The sequence below is a fragment of the Brachyhypopomus gauderio genome, chromosome 6, assembly GCF_052324685.1.
Source record: "Brachyhypopomus gauderio isolate BG-103 chromosome 6, BGAUD_0.2, whole genome shotgun sequence".
NCBI lineage: Eukaryota > Metazoa > Chordata > Actinopteri > Gymnotiformes > Hypopomidae > Brachyhypopomus > Brachyhypopomus gauderio.
Genome location: NC_135216.1, coordinates 11,336,120 through 11,357,201, shown reverse-complemented (window position 1 = coordinate 11,357,201; position 21,082 = coordinate 11,336,120). Strand labels below are relative to the sequence as shown.

Here is a 21,082-nt window from a genome sequence, read left to right as displayed (position 1 = left end):
TTCTTGATGTGACTGGTGTGATTAGTTCATGGGTAGAAATTGCTTGTGAATCTTGTAGTTCTGGCTCAAATGTTCAGGCACATTTTTCCAGATAGTAGAGGGTGGAAACAGGGATTGGCTGGGGTGAGTGGGATCAGAGATGATGTTGCAGGCCTTTTGCAAACATCTGAAAACATCCTGAATGGGTTGGACACCGGCAGAGGTGATGTGCCGGGCATACCATGATCTAGCAGGTCAGGATGCTCTGCATGGTGGATCTGTAGACGTTTCAGAGGAGCCGTTGTGTCAAGTTGACTCTTCTCACCCTTTAGAGCACATATGTCAAAGTCAAGGCCCGCGGGCCAGATCCGGCCCGCGAATTGATTATCTATGGCCCCCTGGATGATATTTAATTACTATTAGAACCGGCCCGCAGGCCACAGCCGCCCGCTGGTGTTTTGCACGCACAAACACTACATTCCCCACAATGCAACGGTAGCCCGCGAAGTCACTGCAGCGCACACAAGCGGCAAAGGTCCGCTCTGCGAAAATGACGTAATCGCAGTGGCTCCGCCCGTGGGCGAGGGCGTCGCGCGCTGTCGATTCGCGAGGTCGTGCACCTCTCGAATTTTGTAACGTTGTGCGCACCAGCACGTTAAACTTAATTAAGTTAAATTTTTATACATATATTCGAAATGATTCGACATAATTCGCTTTTATTCACATTATTTAATGGTTGTTTATTTTCAGAACGCCCAATCTTAACGTCTTCACGTTCTCTCATGTTTCGTCCTGGAATTACAAGAGGCTCGTATTTGTTAACTGTTCAGTCAGACAGATATTTGTTGTGAAACGAAGTAATTACAATTTCAAGCATTTTCAAGTACTTTAGCCTAAATTCCAGCACTTTTCAAACCTTTATTACTTTATTCATTTAATGTACAGGACATGTTTTCTTTGAAGGAAGTTTGTTTTTATCTGTTTGCTTGTTGAAAAATGTTTTCACTTGAAATTACTGACAGATCCATAAGAAAGTATTGCTTTATTCATTTAAGCATTAAATAATAAACACTGTGTTAGGTCTTGGTTCAATAGGCTATGTGCAATCATTTCAATGTTTTAATAAACATTGAACCAGTCCGGCCCTCGGCTTGTAGCAAATTTGGTTTTTTGGCCCTCGGTGCATTTGACTTTGACATCCCTGCTTTAGAGTAAGTGGTGGTGGTGTTCAGGCTTTTTAACAATGTGTGAGGTGTTGAGTGACCAAGTGGACACAGAAGATCCTTACACCGTTATGGAGCACCTTTTCCACCCATGTCCCACTGATGCATAATGATGTGTGAACTTTGCTCCCTCTACTGAAGTCAGCAATGAGCTCCTTAGTTTGGCCAACATGGAGGCCAAGGCTGTAAGTGGTGCATCCCTATGTAAGGAGCTTCACTTCCTCCGTGAACAGTCCCTCATCCTTGTTGTTGATGCTGTCGATTAGAGTCGTGTCATCTACAATATTGTTAAATGGTGTTGGAGCCGTGTGATGCGGTGAAATAAAATTTGTACAACGTATACAGCATGGACAAAGGACACAGACTTGTGGACATCCAATACCTGGGCGGTGGTCACCCATGCTAACAGCCTACAGTATACAGGTGAGAAGGTCTAGAATAAAGCTGCATAATGTGTAACTTATTCCAAGAGAGATTCGTTTTGGAGACCAGTCAGGAAGACAACTGTGTTCAAGGCAGATCTAAAGTTGACGAACAGCATTCGGACCCAGCGGTTGTTTTTTGTCCAGGTGGTGGAGTGCCCAACCTAATACAGCTCCACAGAGGCACCACTGAAGGAGGAACTGCATGTCCTTTGTTCTGGTTTGACTGAAAAGTCCACAAACCAAGTGCAGCATGAGCCAAGAAAGACGGCAGCTTCTGTTCCTCTCCAGGTTACACAAACCGGGATCACGGGCCAAGCCAACACTCCTGTGGATCCCTCCAGGAAGCAAAGATTCTTACCAAATGTTACATCTGTCTCATCCACAATGGCGCACTGTTCCATTATCACTGTTGTTGGCCCTCACAACTCATGCTCATGAAGTATCTTACTGTCCATGTTCACTGTTTCACACGAGGGGTGACATGAGTGCCCAACAGGTCTTGCGTGCTTCTGTCTTATCTATTTATATACAATCGCTTCAATTAGTAATATCAGTGCACCTGTTACACAGTGTTGGGCTATTTGCAAATTTCTGTACTTGACACGTACTGGCAAACAAACGTCCCTGGACATTTTCTGTTCAATCAAGCTTGTCACATAGCTCATTAGGAATTGTTAAAAATGAATATTCATGGTTTCCTACAGTGCTATATCTTATTTAATAAGCAGGCTTTATCTGGTCCCCTTGAAGGAGCAGCACACTTACAAGCCCTTCCCTCCCTGAAGAGTCTATGAGAACACAGAGTTCTAGTGACATGCAGAAACATGTTGAACTCTCCAATTCCAAAAAAACAGGTTTTGCCTGTTACAGATCTCATGCAGAAATTCAGTGTCTGTTAATAAATATGGAGACTGTTTTGTAAGGAGACAGCCACCTTAATATGAAATTGTGATAAATTCAGTAGGTACATCAGGCACTGATGGGGTTCATAAAACTGAATAGTTGTCTACCATCGCACTGAAATCTATACAGGTAAACTGGAAAAATCACCTGTTATCCTGGGTTTTCTTCTCATTGAAACGCTGGTGAAAATCATTCAGTTCATCAATCAGGCCTGCAGACAACATGTCGTCCACACGGTTGTCCAGCCTCTTGTCCAGAGCTACAAGTGAAGGATTGAGGGGAAAAAAGTGCAAATTTAAAGCCAGTCATCGTCCAAATCTCTGGGTAAACCACACAGGACCAAAAGATTCGTCATACCGTCCATGTTGGAATGGAGCCAGAAGATGCAGGGTTCTGAGAAACGCAGTGGACCTCCGAGACCGTCTCCACCATCTTGTTCTTTCTGCTCCTCTAAAATACGACTGTGTGGAACTCCCGTCTGCTGGTACACCTGAAGACTCCTGTCAATGCATTTATCGACTCTTAACTGTAATCAACTGCATTCAGTAATTGTGTCGCTGCAGATGTAGCTCCATTACACAAATCCAATGGGGGGGGGGGGATGCGGTTGTGAAGATGCGGTTGGGGTAGTTTCAATTACACATCCTGTTCTTAAGCTTTAACATCCCTGATCTCTGATGATATACAGAAAACAAACATGCATGTGTAATCATTACCTGGATCAAGTACAAGAAAGTCTACAACTCAATGCCATATACCTGGATGCCTACTAATACCTGAATGCCTACCTAATTAGGATACCCTAATTTTATCTAACAATCAATATCACCAGAAGCAATGTCGTTGGAATTTGGGCTGACAAATGTGGTCGGCCGAGGCAGAGTCATACGGACTGGGTGAACTGAATTACCACAAAGGCCATACAACATACCTGGAGGACAACCACAAATACCTGGGGACTCTCTAATCATACAGGAAACACGAGGAAACAAGAATGACACCAACATCCAAATACCTCCATAGGTAATGCTGAATGGAAATAATAAGATCAAACCCATAAACACATAAAACCCTGCCAGGGATCATATACAGGAACATATACAAGGAACACTCCAAGTCCAAATAGGAGAACAAAGAATGATTCAGAACAACAAAACTAAGATCCTATTGGATTTCTGGATCCAGACAGATAAGCCAGTGGTGGCAAATCAACCAGACATCACGATGGTAAACATGATGAAGAAAACAGTGGAAATCCATGTGGCAGTCCCAAGTGATGGACACATCCAAAGGATGGAAACGAAAGAAGAGGAATGTGAGAAGTCTGGAAAAAACAGGGACTTAAGGATGAAAGAGAAAGCAGAACATTAACACTGAGGACAGGCTGCCCCCGAGGGGACGGGTGCATTTAGGACTGTGACCTCCAAGCTAGATGAGCGTCTCCAACAGATCCCAGGAATGACATAATGAAAGACACCCAAAATCTCACGCCTCTGGTAGAAAATGTTTTTGTAAGTAAGGATGAGACAGATAGGACTCTCAAAAAAGGACACACACAAGAAAATGTGAATATGTGTGTGTAAAATACATATAAAATACATTCATGGTGACCATCTTATTTTCACACTTGGGTCTTCTACCAGAAGTATGTATAATAAAGAGCAAGTGCAGCTCAATTGTGTAGGTGGCAGTTCCTAGAAAATTGCTGGCTGGCAGAAATTGGACATGTGTCACAAGAGAGTCTGAACCTGACAGCTTTAAATATATGATGACAAAATATGTGCTGGTTGGAGTTATTCTAACTCCTCAAACCTGTATAAGCACTCTCCGAGCACACACAACCTGGGGTAGCGTCATGCAAACATTTCACCTTAAGGAAATGACAGGAAAGGTTGACATGAAAGAAAAAAAAAAACAGACCGCCGATGCGAAATGTTTACAGCTGCAGCGGGTTTGTTCAAAGGTCCTGGTGTCAAGGTGCAACGCGACTGGCAAGGGCCCTCTTCAGGCATCGGCCGAGGCTCCGCACCGCTTCTGAACTCGACACCCTGCTCAGCGCCAGGCGGCCCGTCTGTGGCGTTGTCGCGACAGGGCAGCTGACACAATGTGAGCTGTTGGACCCTGGGAGTGCAAGGCAGCTTCCAAAGCAGAGGGGGTGGGGGACCAGTCACCCAAAAACATGACGCGGAGCCACAAAAGATGCCATCAATTAGCCAAAGTTGCTGAGCCAGAAGTGTCACGGCGCGCAGGGGGTGTTAATTGGCCCCCTGACAGTGATCAAACACCAATCAAGAACGCAGGAAAAATGGGCAGGCGTCACAGCAGGCTGGCACAGCAACGTTGTCACCCAGGTGGAGAGACAGATTTGATCAAACAGAGCCAGAATTGGATACACCAAATTGGATTCAGGACTGAAAACCAGTAAGAGATCAGCCCCAAATTAGTCTACCACATCCTCAGGTTGTTAGTAAAAGGAAGTATTTTGGTACCATATGCATCAAGGAGAAATGTAATGTAAAACAGCTGGTGATGAATTAGTAAAATTCTCCTGATCTAAATAAATCCAAAGACATAACCAGAGCGATGTGTAAGAAACACTATGGCTGACAAACTCTGATCCTGCAGATCTGTTACCTTGTGGAGTTCAGTTTGAACTCTAAGCTTATAAAGACCTTCATGAGACCTTCATGAGTAAGATCAGGCATTTCAGAGATGGAACTTCTGGACAGTACTTGTCAAAAATGCATCCTAGGCGACACCTTGGCTACCTTGCAATCTTACGGGTATCGTGAGGATGCAACATGGCCGCCATGTCTGGGTCCACCTCCGCCAGCCGCTTGTGAAGTTCTGGCCCACCCAGCTTCTCAAGGTCAGCCTTTGAGACTGGAGACACCCCATGCCCCTTCTCCACACCACCATCCTGCCGCAGACCAGACACAAGCAGTCATTAGCATTTGCTGTGGTAGATACTAAAAACCACTATCCATTAAATCAGTCGCCATTACAAATATCACTTTCCCCATTACCTGAAATATCATAGCAAATATACATTTACCGTAGGGTCAACTAGAACATTCCATAAAATGGACTCGATGTAGTAGTTTGTGCCTCCAACGATGACTGGCAGTTTCTCCCGGCGGTGCATATCTTCTATGTAGTGCATTAAGGAGACGTTCCAAATTAATAACAAGTGACACAGATGAAATATGCCTGAAGTGTGAACTCCAATATAATCCATTAGCTCAGTGGCGCTACCCTCTGCTGTCATGAACCATCCATCCTCAGCTTCTGACTAAAGAATGGCTGTGGTTAGACCTGTTTGGGCTGGGGACATCTCAGAAACTCCCCCATCAGGAGAGCGACACAACAACCGTGTCACCTACAGAGCAGAGGCTAATGGGCTACTTTACCATTGTATACCAAAATAAAAGTCCTTTAGGCCATAGAGGTGGAAAAAACTGCCCAATCAAGTGCAGGTCTGAGGAAGGTGATGTGTGGCTGGAGTGGCAGGCGAGCGTTTGGTACTGAGTATAGGGTACCGATACGAGGGCTCGGACATGGACCTGCAGGGCTCACTCGGTGCCGACAACTCAGTTCATCCACACAACAGTGGAGAGCAGAGCTGGGGGTATATTGCAAATGTCAATATGTTTGAAAGCATTTTTTTATACATGATTTTAAAAATGACCACATTTGTTATATCGAAATGAGCCAATGCCAAGGACACGCATTTAAAACAAACGACCTGTTCAGCTCTCCCTCTTTCTCTTGCACACACACCCACGCTCGCTCGCGTGCACACACACACACACACACACACACACACACACAGCCCTGCCATTGTTTGTGTATGCTGCTGTAGCAGTCCTCAGCACATTTATCACACTCACTCATTTCTACGTCTCAGATAACTGTGAGTAACTCAACAATGGACAAAAATGAAACCAGTGGCAAAGCTTTAATTCCAAAAGAGCGCAGCCCGGGCCGGTTGTTTGGAGTCGGCTGGGCTTTCGCAGGCATGGTGCTGCTCTGAATAAGGTTTCTTGCAAACGACACCATCCACAGCAGTTTGCCGAGTCAGTGAAATACGGCGAAGAGAAGCTGATGCAGTCGAGTAAAACCACCTCCTCTGTTGGAAGAAAGCAACACTGGCAGCTTCATACTCAAAAGTTAAACCATATGCGAAAGCAAGGTGGCAAGAAATGACATCTGCTGTGACATACTATTTGGCACAAAGGAAAAAGAAGGATTCAAGAGGTCACTCAAAATTACTGACCCCAAGTACAAGCCGTAACATCCCCGCCCAACTGCCTAAACTGGACAACGACATTCGAAATGAGATTTCACAAGTTATCAGAACCTACATACTTCACCACCACCGCAGACCTGTGGTCAAGTAGAACACATGAACCATGCACAAGTCTTACACTACATTTCATTGAGGACTGGAAACTAAAATGTTACTGCCTGCAAACCTGCTACTTTCCATTTGATCACACAGCTGAAGTCATGGCACAATCCTGGGGAGTACAGGAGCAACAGCAAGTCTGTATCACAACGGCAGCGCGAGCAACACTGTGAAGCAGGCAGCTTAAAAGGACGAGGCTGCAGCGTTATGGTCATCACATGTACTTAGCAATAGGCAAGTAATGTTAATCTCAGGTTTTGACGAAAGACCCGGCAGCAACGTTCTATAATAATGGAGAACTTCTCTGTGACTAAAGTAGACTTTGCCTTGGCAACCTGCTCTGAAAAAATGACTCACAATCCAACCAGTGAGATACCAATTGAATCATGAATCTTTTTTTTGTGCAGGTTGCCAAGGCAAAGCTTACTTAAACTGGTGAGATATCATCAGGCATTTGATTAATCTTTAGTGTATCAAAGATACTGAAAGCACATTATGGAAATAAGCATAGGGGAGACCAGGGACAGTTGTAACATGGGACGGTTGTAACACCTTGAATTCCTCCAAACAGAAACGAGCTCGAGTGATTACACTCACTGTGCACATGCTCAGTTAGACTGTCTTCTTGCTAACAAAAAAGGCGCCACATTTGAAACTCCCAGAGAAAGTAATCACCAAAAATGTTTTTTTTTTTAATGTAAAAATTTAACTTTTCTGTCAAAGGTATTTTTTGGATACTGTCCTGAGATCAAATATCTATGAATCCAAACAAGTATTATTAGAATCACTGTTTTGTAAAATTAGAATTGATTAACATGTGTCCAACTAGCAGTCAGGTTCGTTCACATGAGGTGAAAACACAACTGGTGATACTGGGACGATTGTAACGCTTTGTTACAACCGTCCCTGAACCAAATAGTCAGTGACAATGACCATGTATGATCTGCCAAGCATTGTGAATAGTGCCCTTCCCCTGGCTGCAACACCATCAAATATTCAGGCAGGGTTTGTATGCACTGGAATTTGACCTTTTAAAAGAGATATTTTTAATGACGGGGCCTTTGAACCATCCCTGGTCACAGATCGCCCACTGCCAGCAGTGACACCACAGGTTCCATCTTCCACTGCAGCTGCAGTGAATGCAGTTGCATGTATTACAACTCCAACACCCACTGTGGCAGTTGGTGGCATCCTACACACCACCTGCAGCATCCTCCCCATCACACCATGTGTGGTGCCTGAGCCTTCATCCTCCCCATCACACCATGTGTGGTGCTTGAACCTTCATGCTCCCATCACACCATGTGTGGTGCCCCTTCATCCTCCCATCACACCATGTGTGGTGTCTGAACCTTCATCCTCCCATCACACCATGTGTGGTGCCTGAGCCTTCATCCTCCCCATCACCTTCATCCTCCCCATCACACCATGTGTGGTGCCTGAGCCTTCATCCTCCCATCACACCATGTGTGGTGCCTGAACCTTCATCCTCCCCATCATACCATGTGTGGTGTCTGAACCTTCATCCTCCCCATCACCTTCATCCTCCCCATCATACCATGTGTGGTGTCTGAACCTTCATCCTCCCCATCATACCATGTGTGGTGTCTGAACCTTCATCCTCCCATCACACCATGTGTGGTGTCTGAACCTTCATCCTCCCCATCATACCATGTGTGGTGTCTGAACCTTCATCCTCCCCATCACCTTCATCCTCCCCATCACACCATGTGTGGTGTCTGAACCTTCATCCTCCCCATCACCTTCATCCTCCCCATCACACCATGTGTGGTGCCTGAACCTTCATCCTCCCCATCACACCATGTGTGGTGTCTGAACCTTCATCCTCCCATCACACCATGTGTGGTGCCTGAGCCTTCATCCTCCCCATCATACCATGTGTGGTGCCTGAACCTTCATCCTCCCCATCACACCATGTGTGGTGTCTGAACCTTCATCCTCCCCATCACACCATGTGTGGTGCCTGAGCCTTCCACTCTTTGTTTTTACATGTGGTGTGAAAGTAATAATTAGGCCTATTTAAAAAAAGAAATGAATAGTCACAATAACAAAAATGATAAACAATCTTTTTCATTTTGAGTATTTGATTGATTAATTATGTAAATTTTAGATGTTACAACCGTCCCTGGCATGTGTTACAACTGTCCCTGTACCCAGGGTACAGGAGAGACTGTATATAAATCAATTTTGCATCCTGTACATATTTCATAAACCCACTTAAATACATTGTTTCAGTAGTTGGAATAGCAAATTGGCTATTCTAGTGTAAATGGTTTTTGATTTATTGGAAAAATCACAAAAAGTGTTACAACTGTCCCTGGTCTCCCCTACTATAAAAAATACATTGTGAAAAATTTAGTTGTGCCTGTATTATTTAAATCTTATGTCTCAAATTATTTGGAATGTTTGGAAAGATGACATTGAAGATGGCTCTGAAATTTGTATTTAATGAACTTAAGCTATTGTGCCATTTCCCTTGATAAATATTACTGTTTATGTCAGGTAAACTGACGGATACCTTTTTTTTCTACCAATTTTTCTCTACTCCAATAGAATGTATGAAAGACCCACGCATCAAAAGTCCTGTAGCTTGTCAGCAGATTTTCATTTAGCTGGAATAGGAAAAGAGACTTGGCCACAGCTCAACTACATCTTAAGTCTGCCTGCTCACCCACTGATCACAGAGTCTCCAGGTGGGGGCCATGGCGAATAACCCAGAGGGTACTGGAGCAAGAGCAAGCTACTGCTAAAGTCTCGCCTTCTAACAAGAAAACATGGAATCTTGTTTCCACCTGGCAAGATGTAGAGGCCCTGGAATCCATGAGCAAGGTTTTAAGTCACCTGCAAGAGTTTACAGGTGCTTAACCAGGTGAGGAGTATGTTAGTCTCCTACATCAAACCGGTGAGGCATTTATTCAACACCAGCATTCTGGAACATCTGGAAGAGGACATTGTGCTTACACAATAAATCCTCTGTTCTGGAATACCTCCATGAAACGTTTGATGATCCTGACCCAAACAAGCTACTGGACATGGCGTCCTTCGCGGACCCCGGGTTCAAGAGGACACACACTGGGCCCGACAACACTGAAAATGTGAAGGGTTAAGGGTTTCGGAGGCATTGTCCCTTCTGACTGGCCAGGGCATCTTACAACCTGACATCACAGCATGAGGAAGCAACAGAACTCCTTTGTTCATCACAGAAAACAATTCTAACACCTCCCAAAGAAACAGATGGACCATTAAAACCACCACAAGAAAAATAAACGATCACACCTGGCAGTTTCTTTAATAGTAGTATATCTTCCACATCCGCAATATCATCCTCATCTACTGCATCACAGAGGAACGACATTAATATTTAACTGTAAACCTACTTGCTAAGTTAGATGATTAAGAAGATCCACTGGAATGGTGGAAGTATCATGAAGCAATGTTTCCAAAGCTGAGCCATTTGGAAAAAAATCTCTACCGGCCACAAGTTCCCCTTCTTAAAGAGTGTTTAGCAGCAGTGGTAATATTGGGACATGTCACACAGGGCATCTCTCAAACCAGACACTGTTGATATGCTTGAGTTCCATCACTATAAAAGAGAGACATCGCACACAGCTTTTCCTAAGTTAAATTCTGATTAACATGCTTTTATTTGTTATTTATTATTTATTTCTGTGACATGTTATTTATATCTTTCTACTTGTTTCTAGCCTACATATGTTTACGTTTGGAGCAACTCGCATTACAAGATGTAGACATACAGATAATTACTGTTAGATAATGTAGCATGTTCTTTTTGGTGGTACAAATAAACACAAACACTTCGACATTATATTTATTATGGTATTAATAAAATCGTATCGTATATCGAGATAAGTCATATCGTCCAGCCATAGTGCAGAGAATTACAAAGAGCAGCAGAGCCCTCTTGGCCTGCACCACAGGAGTAATTAGATAACTGATCTGACAAGGCAAGGGCCATCAGCACTCACTCACACACACACACACACACACACACACACACACACACACACACACACACACACACACACACACACTTTTAACCCTAGATTACTCTATTCTCCTAAGGGAGCCAAAGAATATCGAGAGAAAGAGAGAGAGAGGGGGAGAGAGAGAGAGAGAGAGAGAGAGAGAGAGAGATAGAGAGAGAGAGAGAGAGAAAGAAAAAGAGAAAGAGCAAAAGAAAAGACACTAAATAAAAAGGGGAGGATATGAATAGAGACACAGAAAGCAGAAAGCTGCAGCTTCTCCCCATGAATGAGCTCAACAGCCCTGACTTCCTGGGAGCATCGATTAGGCTGTGAGTGGGGAGGAAGCATTAGGCAATATTTCACTCCAGCACCGGAGAAGAGGGGGACGCATTAGCGCAATTCTGCTCACCACACTAAAACGGCACCTACCACCCTGACGGGGGAGCGTGAGCCTGCAGAGTCCACCCATTTAAACAAAGATCACAGGCCAACCATGTGTACGCGCAGGTCAATTACATTACACGCCAGTACAGGAAGTGCTGTCACACCATGCCCCAGGCCTGCCACGAGGAGACCAATGCCCCCCGCCAGCAAGACTGTAGCACATCTCCCATGATCTGTGCGTGGTAAACAGGAGGAACACCCCCCCCCCCCCCCCCACCAACTCCCCCAGCCACTGAAACCCAGTATGTGCCCTGGGAAACAGCCACGGAGGGCAAATTCACAGCCCAGTCGGAAATGCCACAGCATTTCCTGGGATGTTCAGCAGAAATGCCACATCCATAGAAGCCAAGCTCAGGTTCACAGACCTGTTAAAGGATGGCGTGAGGACACAAAAAACCTGCCCCTCTTGTTTCGTCACTTACATTGTTCAGGACTAAATAGCTCACTGAGGGTTTTTTTCTTTTTTTTAACATTAACAGCCAGGATTAAATGACAGACATAAACCATGGCACTGCGGAGATCCGTGGCACTTTAGGTCGGGGGACTTCGGCTGATCTGTACTGCAGCACCGCACAGCTGAGAAGCTGGACCAAAGCGCGCCTTTTAAATTATTCACTCCACCAAAGGAATAAGCGGAGGGGAATACGACTACCCAAGCGCTCTAGAACATGAACTCGGGGCCAGTTCCTTGGCACTTCAGCGTTCAGTGGGGCTAGCCGCGTTAATATTTAAAGAAAGTGTACCACCATTGTGTGGTTTCTAGAGAGAGCACTGGCAAAAGGCAGGGGGGGGGGGGGGATACGTGATTTGGTTTAGCCTACTCTGACATGACCCCTCTGAACTGCCGTAGAAAGGATATGAGGGACAGAGCCTGGTTCCTGAAGTCCACCACTGTGTAGCTGCTCACCAGAGGATCCACGAAGCTCATCATGTGGTGTGGACACTGAGCCTGCTCCTCCGCCGACACTTTATTGGTGACGATGTCCAGCCCTTTATAAACCTGCAGTGAGAGACAACCAATCAGAATGCACAACAGGGGTAACTGAGGGGTGGGGGGGTTGCAGAGTCATCAGCCCTGACAAATGCGTACTGCAACGCACAGGCATGGCGAGACAAGTGGGTGGTTTCACTGCAAAGCACACATCACCTGTTACAGACCTGCGCGATTTAGCTTAGTGCTAGGACAAATGCAATAAATTGATCAAATCATTTAAAACAAAAGGTATTTATCTGTTGTAGAAAAGCACTCGGTAAACTCCTGGCATTTGAAGAATTTCACACATTACATTCTATGCTATCTGCAAGATGTGATGTGCATACACACTTGATACAAGAACAGGTTTACAATATAACAAAAAAAAAAAAAAGGTGGCTAATTTCTATGAAACAATAGTACATGTTTTTGTGTGTCACATATTTGGGGACAGAACAGCTCCTAGTCGAATTGACGATGAACATTTTTGCGAGCAAAAGTATGCCACACTTCTAAGTGGGCCATCATCTCATCAGAAAGCAGCACACGCAAGCGCTGAAAACCTCATCTGCTCCATTTCCTGGTATGTGGCAGCTGCCCGCCACCATCCAGCACCGAGGCCGGTGCAGAGTCCCACGGACCCTCGCCGAACCCGCTGGAATGTCAAGAGGGCCTTCGCGTTAGCGCCTCGCCGCTCTCGCCGATACGCGACCTTGCATTCCAACCGCAGGGGGAGAGGCTGGTGCTGAAGGTTCTCCTGGGCTGGAGCCGTCTCCGACGGGCAGGTCTCGAGGAGAGCGGAAAAAACGGAGACACTGCTACACGCTCCGCCCTGCTCTGAGTGTGATAAAGATTACTTAAAAAAAAAAAAGACACATGGAGATGTCTTATCTGCAGCTCCCAGAGTGCAGCAGGCTGCGCGGGCTTTAGTGCTGGTGTAAAACACTTGCCTCGGCACTACCGAGAGACGCGTGTTCAGCTCGTCAGCAACGGCCGTTCGGTTTTCCGGGAAAGGCTAAACAAGGTCTCAGCTGCAATCTTTAATCTGCCTCCACGCCCCCCCCCAGGGGCGAGTGGAAGAGACTGAGAAGCGTGCACTTCTAACGCTGATATAAAGGGCCGTTTACAAGGGTGCTGCGATGAACCTGATGTCTTAAGTGTTAAAGAGCTGGGATTGTTTTTAGAAACAATGATTTAATTCTTCCGTGAGAGGGAGACAGGAAAATGATAGAGAGAAGGGGGGGGGGGGGGGGGGGGGTAAAAAAGCATACAGATCAATACATCAGCTACTGTATCTCGACCCACACCCCCCCACCCCCGTCTCAGAGGGCAGAATGTTCAGCTCTCCGGTCCCACGACGGCAGACGAGCCAAGTGCCTCGCCCAGAAAGAGACGCGTTTAAACCGCCGTTCATCCGTAAAAGCCCCGTAACCGGCCACCAGGGTGCAACAATACCAGCACGCGGCCCGATCCGCCACACAGCAGACGCCACGGTTCGTTGCGTGCAGGTGTATGGCGAATACTCGGAAGCCTATTTGTGAAGATTGATTTACGTAACACAATACAGAATCACATTTCACAAGCACGAGATCCACCCGAAACCTAAAGCTGAAACCCGCTAGCATGTTAGCAATATGCCGTGCTAGGGTTAGCTCAAACTCACTGACATTTGACCAAGTCAGTCACATTATGGCAAATACAAATGACAGGAGCTAGAAGACCTCAAATCAGACATGTGGGGAAACCTTCATGTTCACAGGGAACTGCGACATCAAGACACGGACGGTGTTGACATTGTTTGACAGTTGATAGTGTGTGTGCGCGCAAACATGAATACACTAACACATTCAACAGCATAACTCACCAATCATGTACATTTGTGTTTGCCTACTAATTACTCCTACTAAGTACTCCTACTAAGTACTCCTATTAATACAGCATGTGAGACGCAGCATCGTTACCCCTACACTATACAAATCATCAGCAGAGCTGGGGCAAAAAAAAAAAACACAGGAAAACAGGAGTCCAGCTACTTGTGTATTTTGCTTTTCAGCAGTAGACTAGATATATATACACACACACACACACACACACACACACACACACACACACACACAAAGATGTTTGTTCACTGTCCTCTACATTTACACTAGAGGCTGTACTAACCATCTCAGAGGGGACTATATAACAAGGTGGAACAAACTGTGATGTGTCCTTCTATCTGCTCAAACACAACCACTAGAAACACAGCCATATTCATTTGGGGATGTTTGCTGCTTTTTTGCCATTGTAGTAAACCATGATGTTCACACTGTGACGTGAACCAATTCGTGACTTCTGTGTACCTTCACACCCTGCCACGCGGCCACTCGCCGACTCCAGTGCAGCCGTCTTTCAGCCCGCGTCTGGTTCCATTCACTCAATACTCTGGGGCTCCGCTTACAATAACTGTGGATCAATACTGTTTGATGGGTTTGGGACGAGGCTAGAGGCTCAGAACACACTGTGGCAAGGGACGCGCCCCCGTGGACCGGGGCCCACCTCTGTATGGCCCGAGCTGCCCCTACATGAGGCCAGACTGATGCCAACGACCACTGAGAAGAGTCAGTCTGTCAGTGCGGACAATGAGTACTGAAACAGGACGCTCAAGTACCACTATGAACGCCATTAAGCCTGCCTACCACTTGGGAAAGATCCCATGTGTATTATCTGTTCTGTCCTCAGCGTTTGTGTGGGGGCTTCAGTAGCGGGTTGAACTGACACTTTAGCTCTGGAAAAAAAGAGAGAGGGGGGGGCTTTCCACTGCCGGGCGGCAGTCAGTATCACCGTGTGAACACCCAGCCTGGTCCTGAGGCTCTCATCTGGTGTCATGCTCCTCAAGTGCTGCCTGGGTGTGTGGGCTTTGTTCCCATCACACACTCCGACCCATCAGCACGATCCATACCAGAACACCCCGATACTGACCACCGCAACCTCTCCACTGCCATCTCGGGGGTTTCAGAAACATGTCCGCTCCTAGTACCGGGCTGCTACTGTCGACAGATATTTCCCTTGTGCCCACACGCCACACCCTTCGCCACCCTCGACCTCGGCACCCTCCGTCCATGGTCGGGCGGAGCCTCCTCTCCAGACTCCCGCCACTCGTGTGGCCACCAATGGCGGAGGAGCTCCTGCAGGTTTCTTCTTGGAAAGGGAACCATCAAAGCCCACGCGGCTCTCGGAGAGCGCACGAGAGAAACGCACCAAAAGCGTCTCGCTGAAATGCTTCGTTTACAAGGCCAACAAGCCCGTGGAGAGAAGGAACAACAGAACTAAAAGAAATTGCCACACTTCCCAACAGAAGCGAAGGGTGGACGGCTGCTGTGGGATAATGGCTGGGCCTGCTCGCAGCCAGGAGCGAGCGAAGCGTGAGAACGCGTCTCTCTCTGTGCACACGCGGGCTCCACACACACCAGCAAGACGGTGGGGAAGAGGACAGGGAACAAAGGAGGAACTGGTCCGTGTGTTCGGGGAGTACGGCTCCACGTGGTGGAACCAGCTCCTCTTTGTGCTTGTGTGTGTGTGTGTGTGTGTGTGTGTGTGTGTGTGTGTGTGTGTGTGTGTGTGTGTGATGCGCGTGTGTGTGAGGCTGAGTGAGAGAGAGAGAGAGAGAGAAATAGATAAAGAGAGAGATGGAGGCCTGAGCTGGCCCCCACCATTCTGTCTCCATACTCCCAGACAAGCCCCCAGACAATAAGCTCAGTGTTGGACGACTGCAGACTGCCTGCCATCCACACCCAACCTCAGGCCACGCACGAGACAGCTGCTCCCCACACACAGAGCAGTGTGTGTGTGTGTGTGTGTGTGTGTGTGTGGTGGGTGGAGGGGGCACGATCAGTGAGGGACGCTAAGAGGACACGCCCACACCTCCACCCTGGCCACCCTGGAGGACGTGTGCTCTCTAACCACGCTTTCTCCATCCCTCCATCTCCGCAGCTCTCCATACGCTCCTAACTGCCCATCCATCTCTCACCTCTCAATCCATCCATCTATCCCTTTTCCCGCAGGGAACGGCTCAGTAAACCCAGTCTAATAAATCATTCACAATGGTGATCTTTTTCCTCCACCTCTGGGCTTCCATTCTGTCCATCGGTGTTCAGCTCCACAGTCCCAAGCACCCTGCCGATAGCTGGCCTATTTCTGCAGGTGGGGGCCGGTGGTGCGGATGGAGTCCTATAGTGCAAGAGGGTAATATTGATTCTGGCGTTTGAGGTCAGATCATGCTGAAGTATAGCGCAGTGACCACACCCAGTCACTTCTTAGTGATCGTGGCATCGGCATTTAAGAACAGCCTTTATAATTAGACACGAACGCGTTTGCTAGATTCGCAAAATGTTAAATGAGAGGTCACGCGCATTTAGTACGGTCTTACGACAAATCCAACAAATTCCATGACTAATTTCAAAACAGATGGCGGTGACGGTGATGCAACAGAAGAGGTTTCTTCTTCCTGCTAGACAAGGTCACAGCAAACGAGCTCGTTCAGCAGTACCACGACTTCCTTGTTCCCGTCCTGAGCGTGAAAAACCAGTCCGAACCAAGACCAGGAACCCTCGAGCCTCCGCCTCATGTAGTCTCAAGGAAGCGACATCAGAAACTCATGGAGAACAGAAGGAAAAAAAAGAAAAACACCCACTCTTGCACATGCCTGCTGCAACCACCCACCACGACGCCTGGCTAACGGGTCTACGCCGATGTCATCACAGTCCCTGCTTCCAACAAGGTGCAATATGTACACTTCTGGGCTTCCAAAGCGTCAACGCCAGTGTGTCGCACCAGCCTCGGTGTGTCTTTCTCCCCGCATGCAGCCTCCTGTGCTCAAATACGTCACAAACTCCTGGAGGAGCGAGTGAATGGCACCGTTCTCCCTGCTCCGAGCGCCAGTGGGAAGGCCAAACTAAGCAACTGTGACTCCTGGCTGGGTGAGCGCGCTGCAGCACTCTCATTACGACTGGTGTTTCAGATTTCCGGTGGATTATCGGGGCATTATCAAGCTCTCGCCGAGGTCTGCATGAATACAGACGTCATGCCAGATGTGCTACGTCGCCAGCCGTGGCACCAGACAGACTGACACAATTGGATTTTTCATTCATTCAGCACAAATTTAATTTAGCTTCTGGCGTGGTCCGAGTGATGGAAGTGATTCACAAGGCTTGAACAGTTAAGAAGCCTAGCGTAGCCCTTTCAAAAGATTCTGGACTGAGAAGACCACTTTTTTAACCTAGAATATTAAACGCAGGCATTCATTTAGAGTAAGTCTCGATTCAGTTTATGATACCTACATGTATATAAACAAGTGTTTATTCTAGGCTTTTATCTGCCTTTTATCAGTTTTCTTGCAGACTCTTTTCAAGCCTAGAGCCTTCTAGCTAACCCAGCGGGTGAGGTGAACACCAGAGAGCTGACAAAAGGTGTGGTTCACTATCAAAGACGGTGGCAAAAACCACACAATTACATTAACAGCCTGCTTCAGAATGCCAATCACACTGAATTGGTGCTAAACTGGCTCGGTCTCAAAAACAGGAGGCCTTTACATATTTTCGCTTTATTAGCTATGCCCGTTATGCCTGGCAGCAAGGGAAATTCTCTGACAAAGCACTGGATGAATCATGAGCTCTTGTGTGATGAATGAGGCCCTTCGCTTCATGTTATTGAGTTAAGAGCAGGTATACTTCAACACCAGATACACCAGATAGCAGAGATAAGCAGACACACTGTTCTTTGATAAGAAACTGGTTCTGGTTTTCTAAGAGTGATGCTGTTTGTGTTGAATTATAAAGGCTTAGCAGATTGTGGGGATTCACAATGCACAATTAGATAACCGAGGACCAAGACAGCCACAAGAGTCTCATGTTAGGACAGTCAGGACACCGCAAAGAAAATCTGTTCAAAACCAAAAACTCCATTACAAATACATACATTTTGTTTTTGCCATATGACCCAACATTTAAAAACATTATTTTAACAGTACCTTCAACATTCAAACTGAAACATGAAATAACAGGTATGCAGGTGTCATGCAACTGGCGTGGCACTTGTACCCTGTCCTGATGATGTGCAGACACAAAACCTTGTCAATGAGCAGTTCAAACCTTCCAAAAGCCGCAATGCCAAGGTATTACACTATAAGGTCTTGCCCGCTGTCAAGCAAACAGGACATTCCTCTATTACAATGCCACCAAGTCCAAGAACCTTCAACACTTGTATGTTGATCCAAAGCCAAGACCAGCAAAAAGTAACCCAAAAAGGTTCCACATTACTGATTCTAAATGCACAAAAGTCTTTTAATACTCTGGTGAGTTAAATACACCCAGTCTTTCAGTTCTGCGAATGACCCATTAAATTGCCCCTTGGGACCTTGGAGACTTCGTGTGAACAGTATCCAAAATCGCATTTTCCACCCCCCCTCACCCGACTTGCTCTCCTGTCACAGCAGAAGCAAACATCCATCTACGAGGTTCCCATGAGCCCTTCTTCACCCCCACGCTCTTTGAATTATGACCCCTGTGACCCTGATGTCAAGGCTGGTCTGAATGGCTCAAACACGGGTGTCCGTCGCACCAGTGCAGAAAAAAAAAGAAGAATGTGCAAACGTATAACGGTCACGGTAACAATCGCTCCCTCACTCGCTCTCCTGTGGCTAGTACAGTACCACTATTCAAAATGGAAATGGCAGCCTGCACAAGTCGCCCGGCCACTGAATGCCAGGGGGTGGCCAGCGGAGGCTCCTGGACACAATAGGGGTGTGGGAACCGATTCAGCACGACAATGGGGGCTTCCCCACCTCACCACAATCGTCCTGCGCAAGTCCCCGCTCACCCGCAGAAATCTGCGGTCGCCATTTTCGACCCGGGCGAGACTCCTCTGTGCACGGCTCGCTCCAGCAGGAGTCTGGAGAAGCAGCTTGCCGCTCAGTGTGGAAGCTGTCGAGGCGAATCGGCTGCGCCGTGGGGGAAGGAATTTTATTAGCGTGATCTAGCCGACTGTACCAGGTGACAGCCGTGTGCAAACTTTCAAAGGAGCAGTACACGCTCAAGGTCACGGAACAAAAAGACAAGAAGAGCGTGTTCCTGAATTATAAACGTGCAGGAGAGAACAGAGGCTGAAAGGCGGACTGAGTCTGAGGTCCACGCATAAAACCTCAGGACCAATGTGGCTACGAGATAAAAAAAAAATTATAAGTAAAAGGGATCAATGGAATAACTTTATGGGTGAATATTTTCTAAAAGTAGCTCTATAATAACACAAAGCCTTAACATGTTTTCCTAGCTGTGCTGACATTGATTTGAGTGAGAAAAAAATAAAGCTAGGATGAAGAATTATAATAAAAGATCAGGTAGTGAAGTTATAAGGCCTTTGAATAGACAGAGTGCATACATTCCCAAACTATGGTAACCTATCTCCTTCTATCTCCTAGAAGAACTCATGTATAACCATGTAGCTAACAAATATGCCTGTTGTCCTGCTAACAGCAGCTCATGTTTGCAAGTACTGACCAACACAAATTTTAATTGGTAGATTAAAAATAATGACAGTACATCATGAGAGCACCATCCAACACTGTAAGACACAAGTTAGAATTAAACTCCAAAAAAGCCACTAATGTAATCAACAGTCAGGCAGGGGGCCCAGCAGTGATCACATACCTATGCATGCCGTGACAGCTAATTAGAACAGAGTAGTTCAAAGCAGCACAAAATAAACACCATGAAATAAAGATCATAAAAAGACAATAAAGACGAAGTGATATGGTTTACATTGACACTACGATAATTTTAACGTAAAATGAGGAATTGGATGAATCACAAGTTATTGTTAGAATATCTTAAGCTCAGCACCATAATGTCATTTTAAACATGTTTTCATCCAGATTCCAAACCTTGGCATATTTTTTCACATTATTATTTAAAAATATTTTCTACACCAACCAATTTTTGATTTGTATATCCTCTACTTGTAATATTAACTATGTTTCTCCTGATAGTGCTGCTCAGTTTCGCAATACAGAGTGCAGTGACAATAAAGATATATCTTATCTTATATCATGTCAGCTAAATACTGCTCTTTTTACTTCCTTATCCACACTCGTTTACTATTAAGACTAGGGCTGCACAATTAACTGCATAAAAATCGTAATCGTGATATGGACCCATGCAAATATATAATCGTAAAAGTGTGCAATTATTACAATATACACACACTGTACTCGTTGTAAATCACTTTTTTAAACCGTCTAATTAAAAGCATCCATCCATCGTTTTCAACTAATCAGGGTAGTTTTGGAAATGATTAATGGTGTAGACAGATTAAAGGACAATCTTTTGTTTTTGCCATTATTTTGCTAGTATGAATACAGAGGAGAAGGAAGATAGCAAGGTGTTGCCAAAAATCACCCTCTGTAATTTGGCATTGCTTTCAGATTAAAAAGCAGTGAAACTGCTCAAACAAAAATTCCAAAGTGAAAATGGCCAGTATACCTGCACACAAAAGTTTCTCTTTCGTTTTGCTAAATAAAAATTGCAAAGAAAAAAAAAACTAAGAATTTCAGATGCAACATATATTATGTAAAGACAATGTTATGTAAACACAATATTTTTTAGGTCGAGCTCGTGGATTCGTCTGGCATAGTTTAACCACATGACCTACAAAGCTGATTTATTACCAAGATAGTTAAGTGAATT

The 21,082-nt window shown here is 45.8% G+C and overlaps 1 protein-coding gene across 2 annotated transcripts in view; it reads right to left on the bottom strand.

Annotated features, from left to right (window-relative positions):
- trit1 (tRNA isopentenyltransferase 1) overlaps window positions 1-21,082 on the bottom strand; it is a 40,036-nt gene that overhangs the window by 15,807 nt on the left and 3,147 nt on the right. For both annotated transcript variants that reach the window (XR_013131804.1, XM_077008682.1), the window contains exons 2-6: window positions 12,250-12,389; window positions 5,586-5,685; window positions 5,299-5,450; window positions 2,888-3,030; window positions 2,678-2,789 (exon numbers count right to left, since the gene is read on the bottom strand). Coding sequence is in view for 1 of the 2 variants with exons in the window: in XM_077008682.1 (XP_076864797.1) it covers window positions 2,678-2,789; window positions 2,888-3,030; window positions 5,299-5,450; window positions 5,586-5,685; window positions 12,250-12,389 (647 nt within the window). In the remaining variant the exon portion in view is untranslated. The remainder of the gene's footprint in view (window positions 1-2,677; window positions 2,790-2,887; window positions 3,031-5,298; window positions 5,451-5,585; window positions 5,686-12,249; window positions 12,390-21,082) is intronic.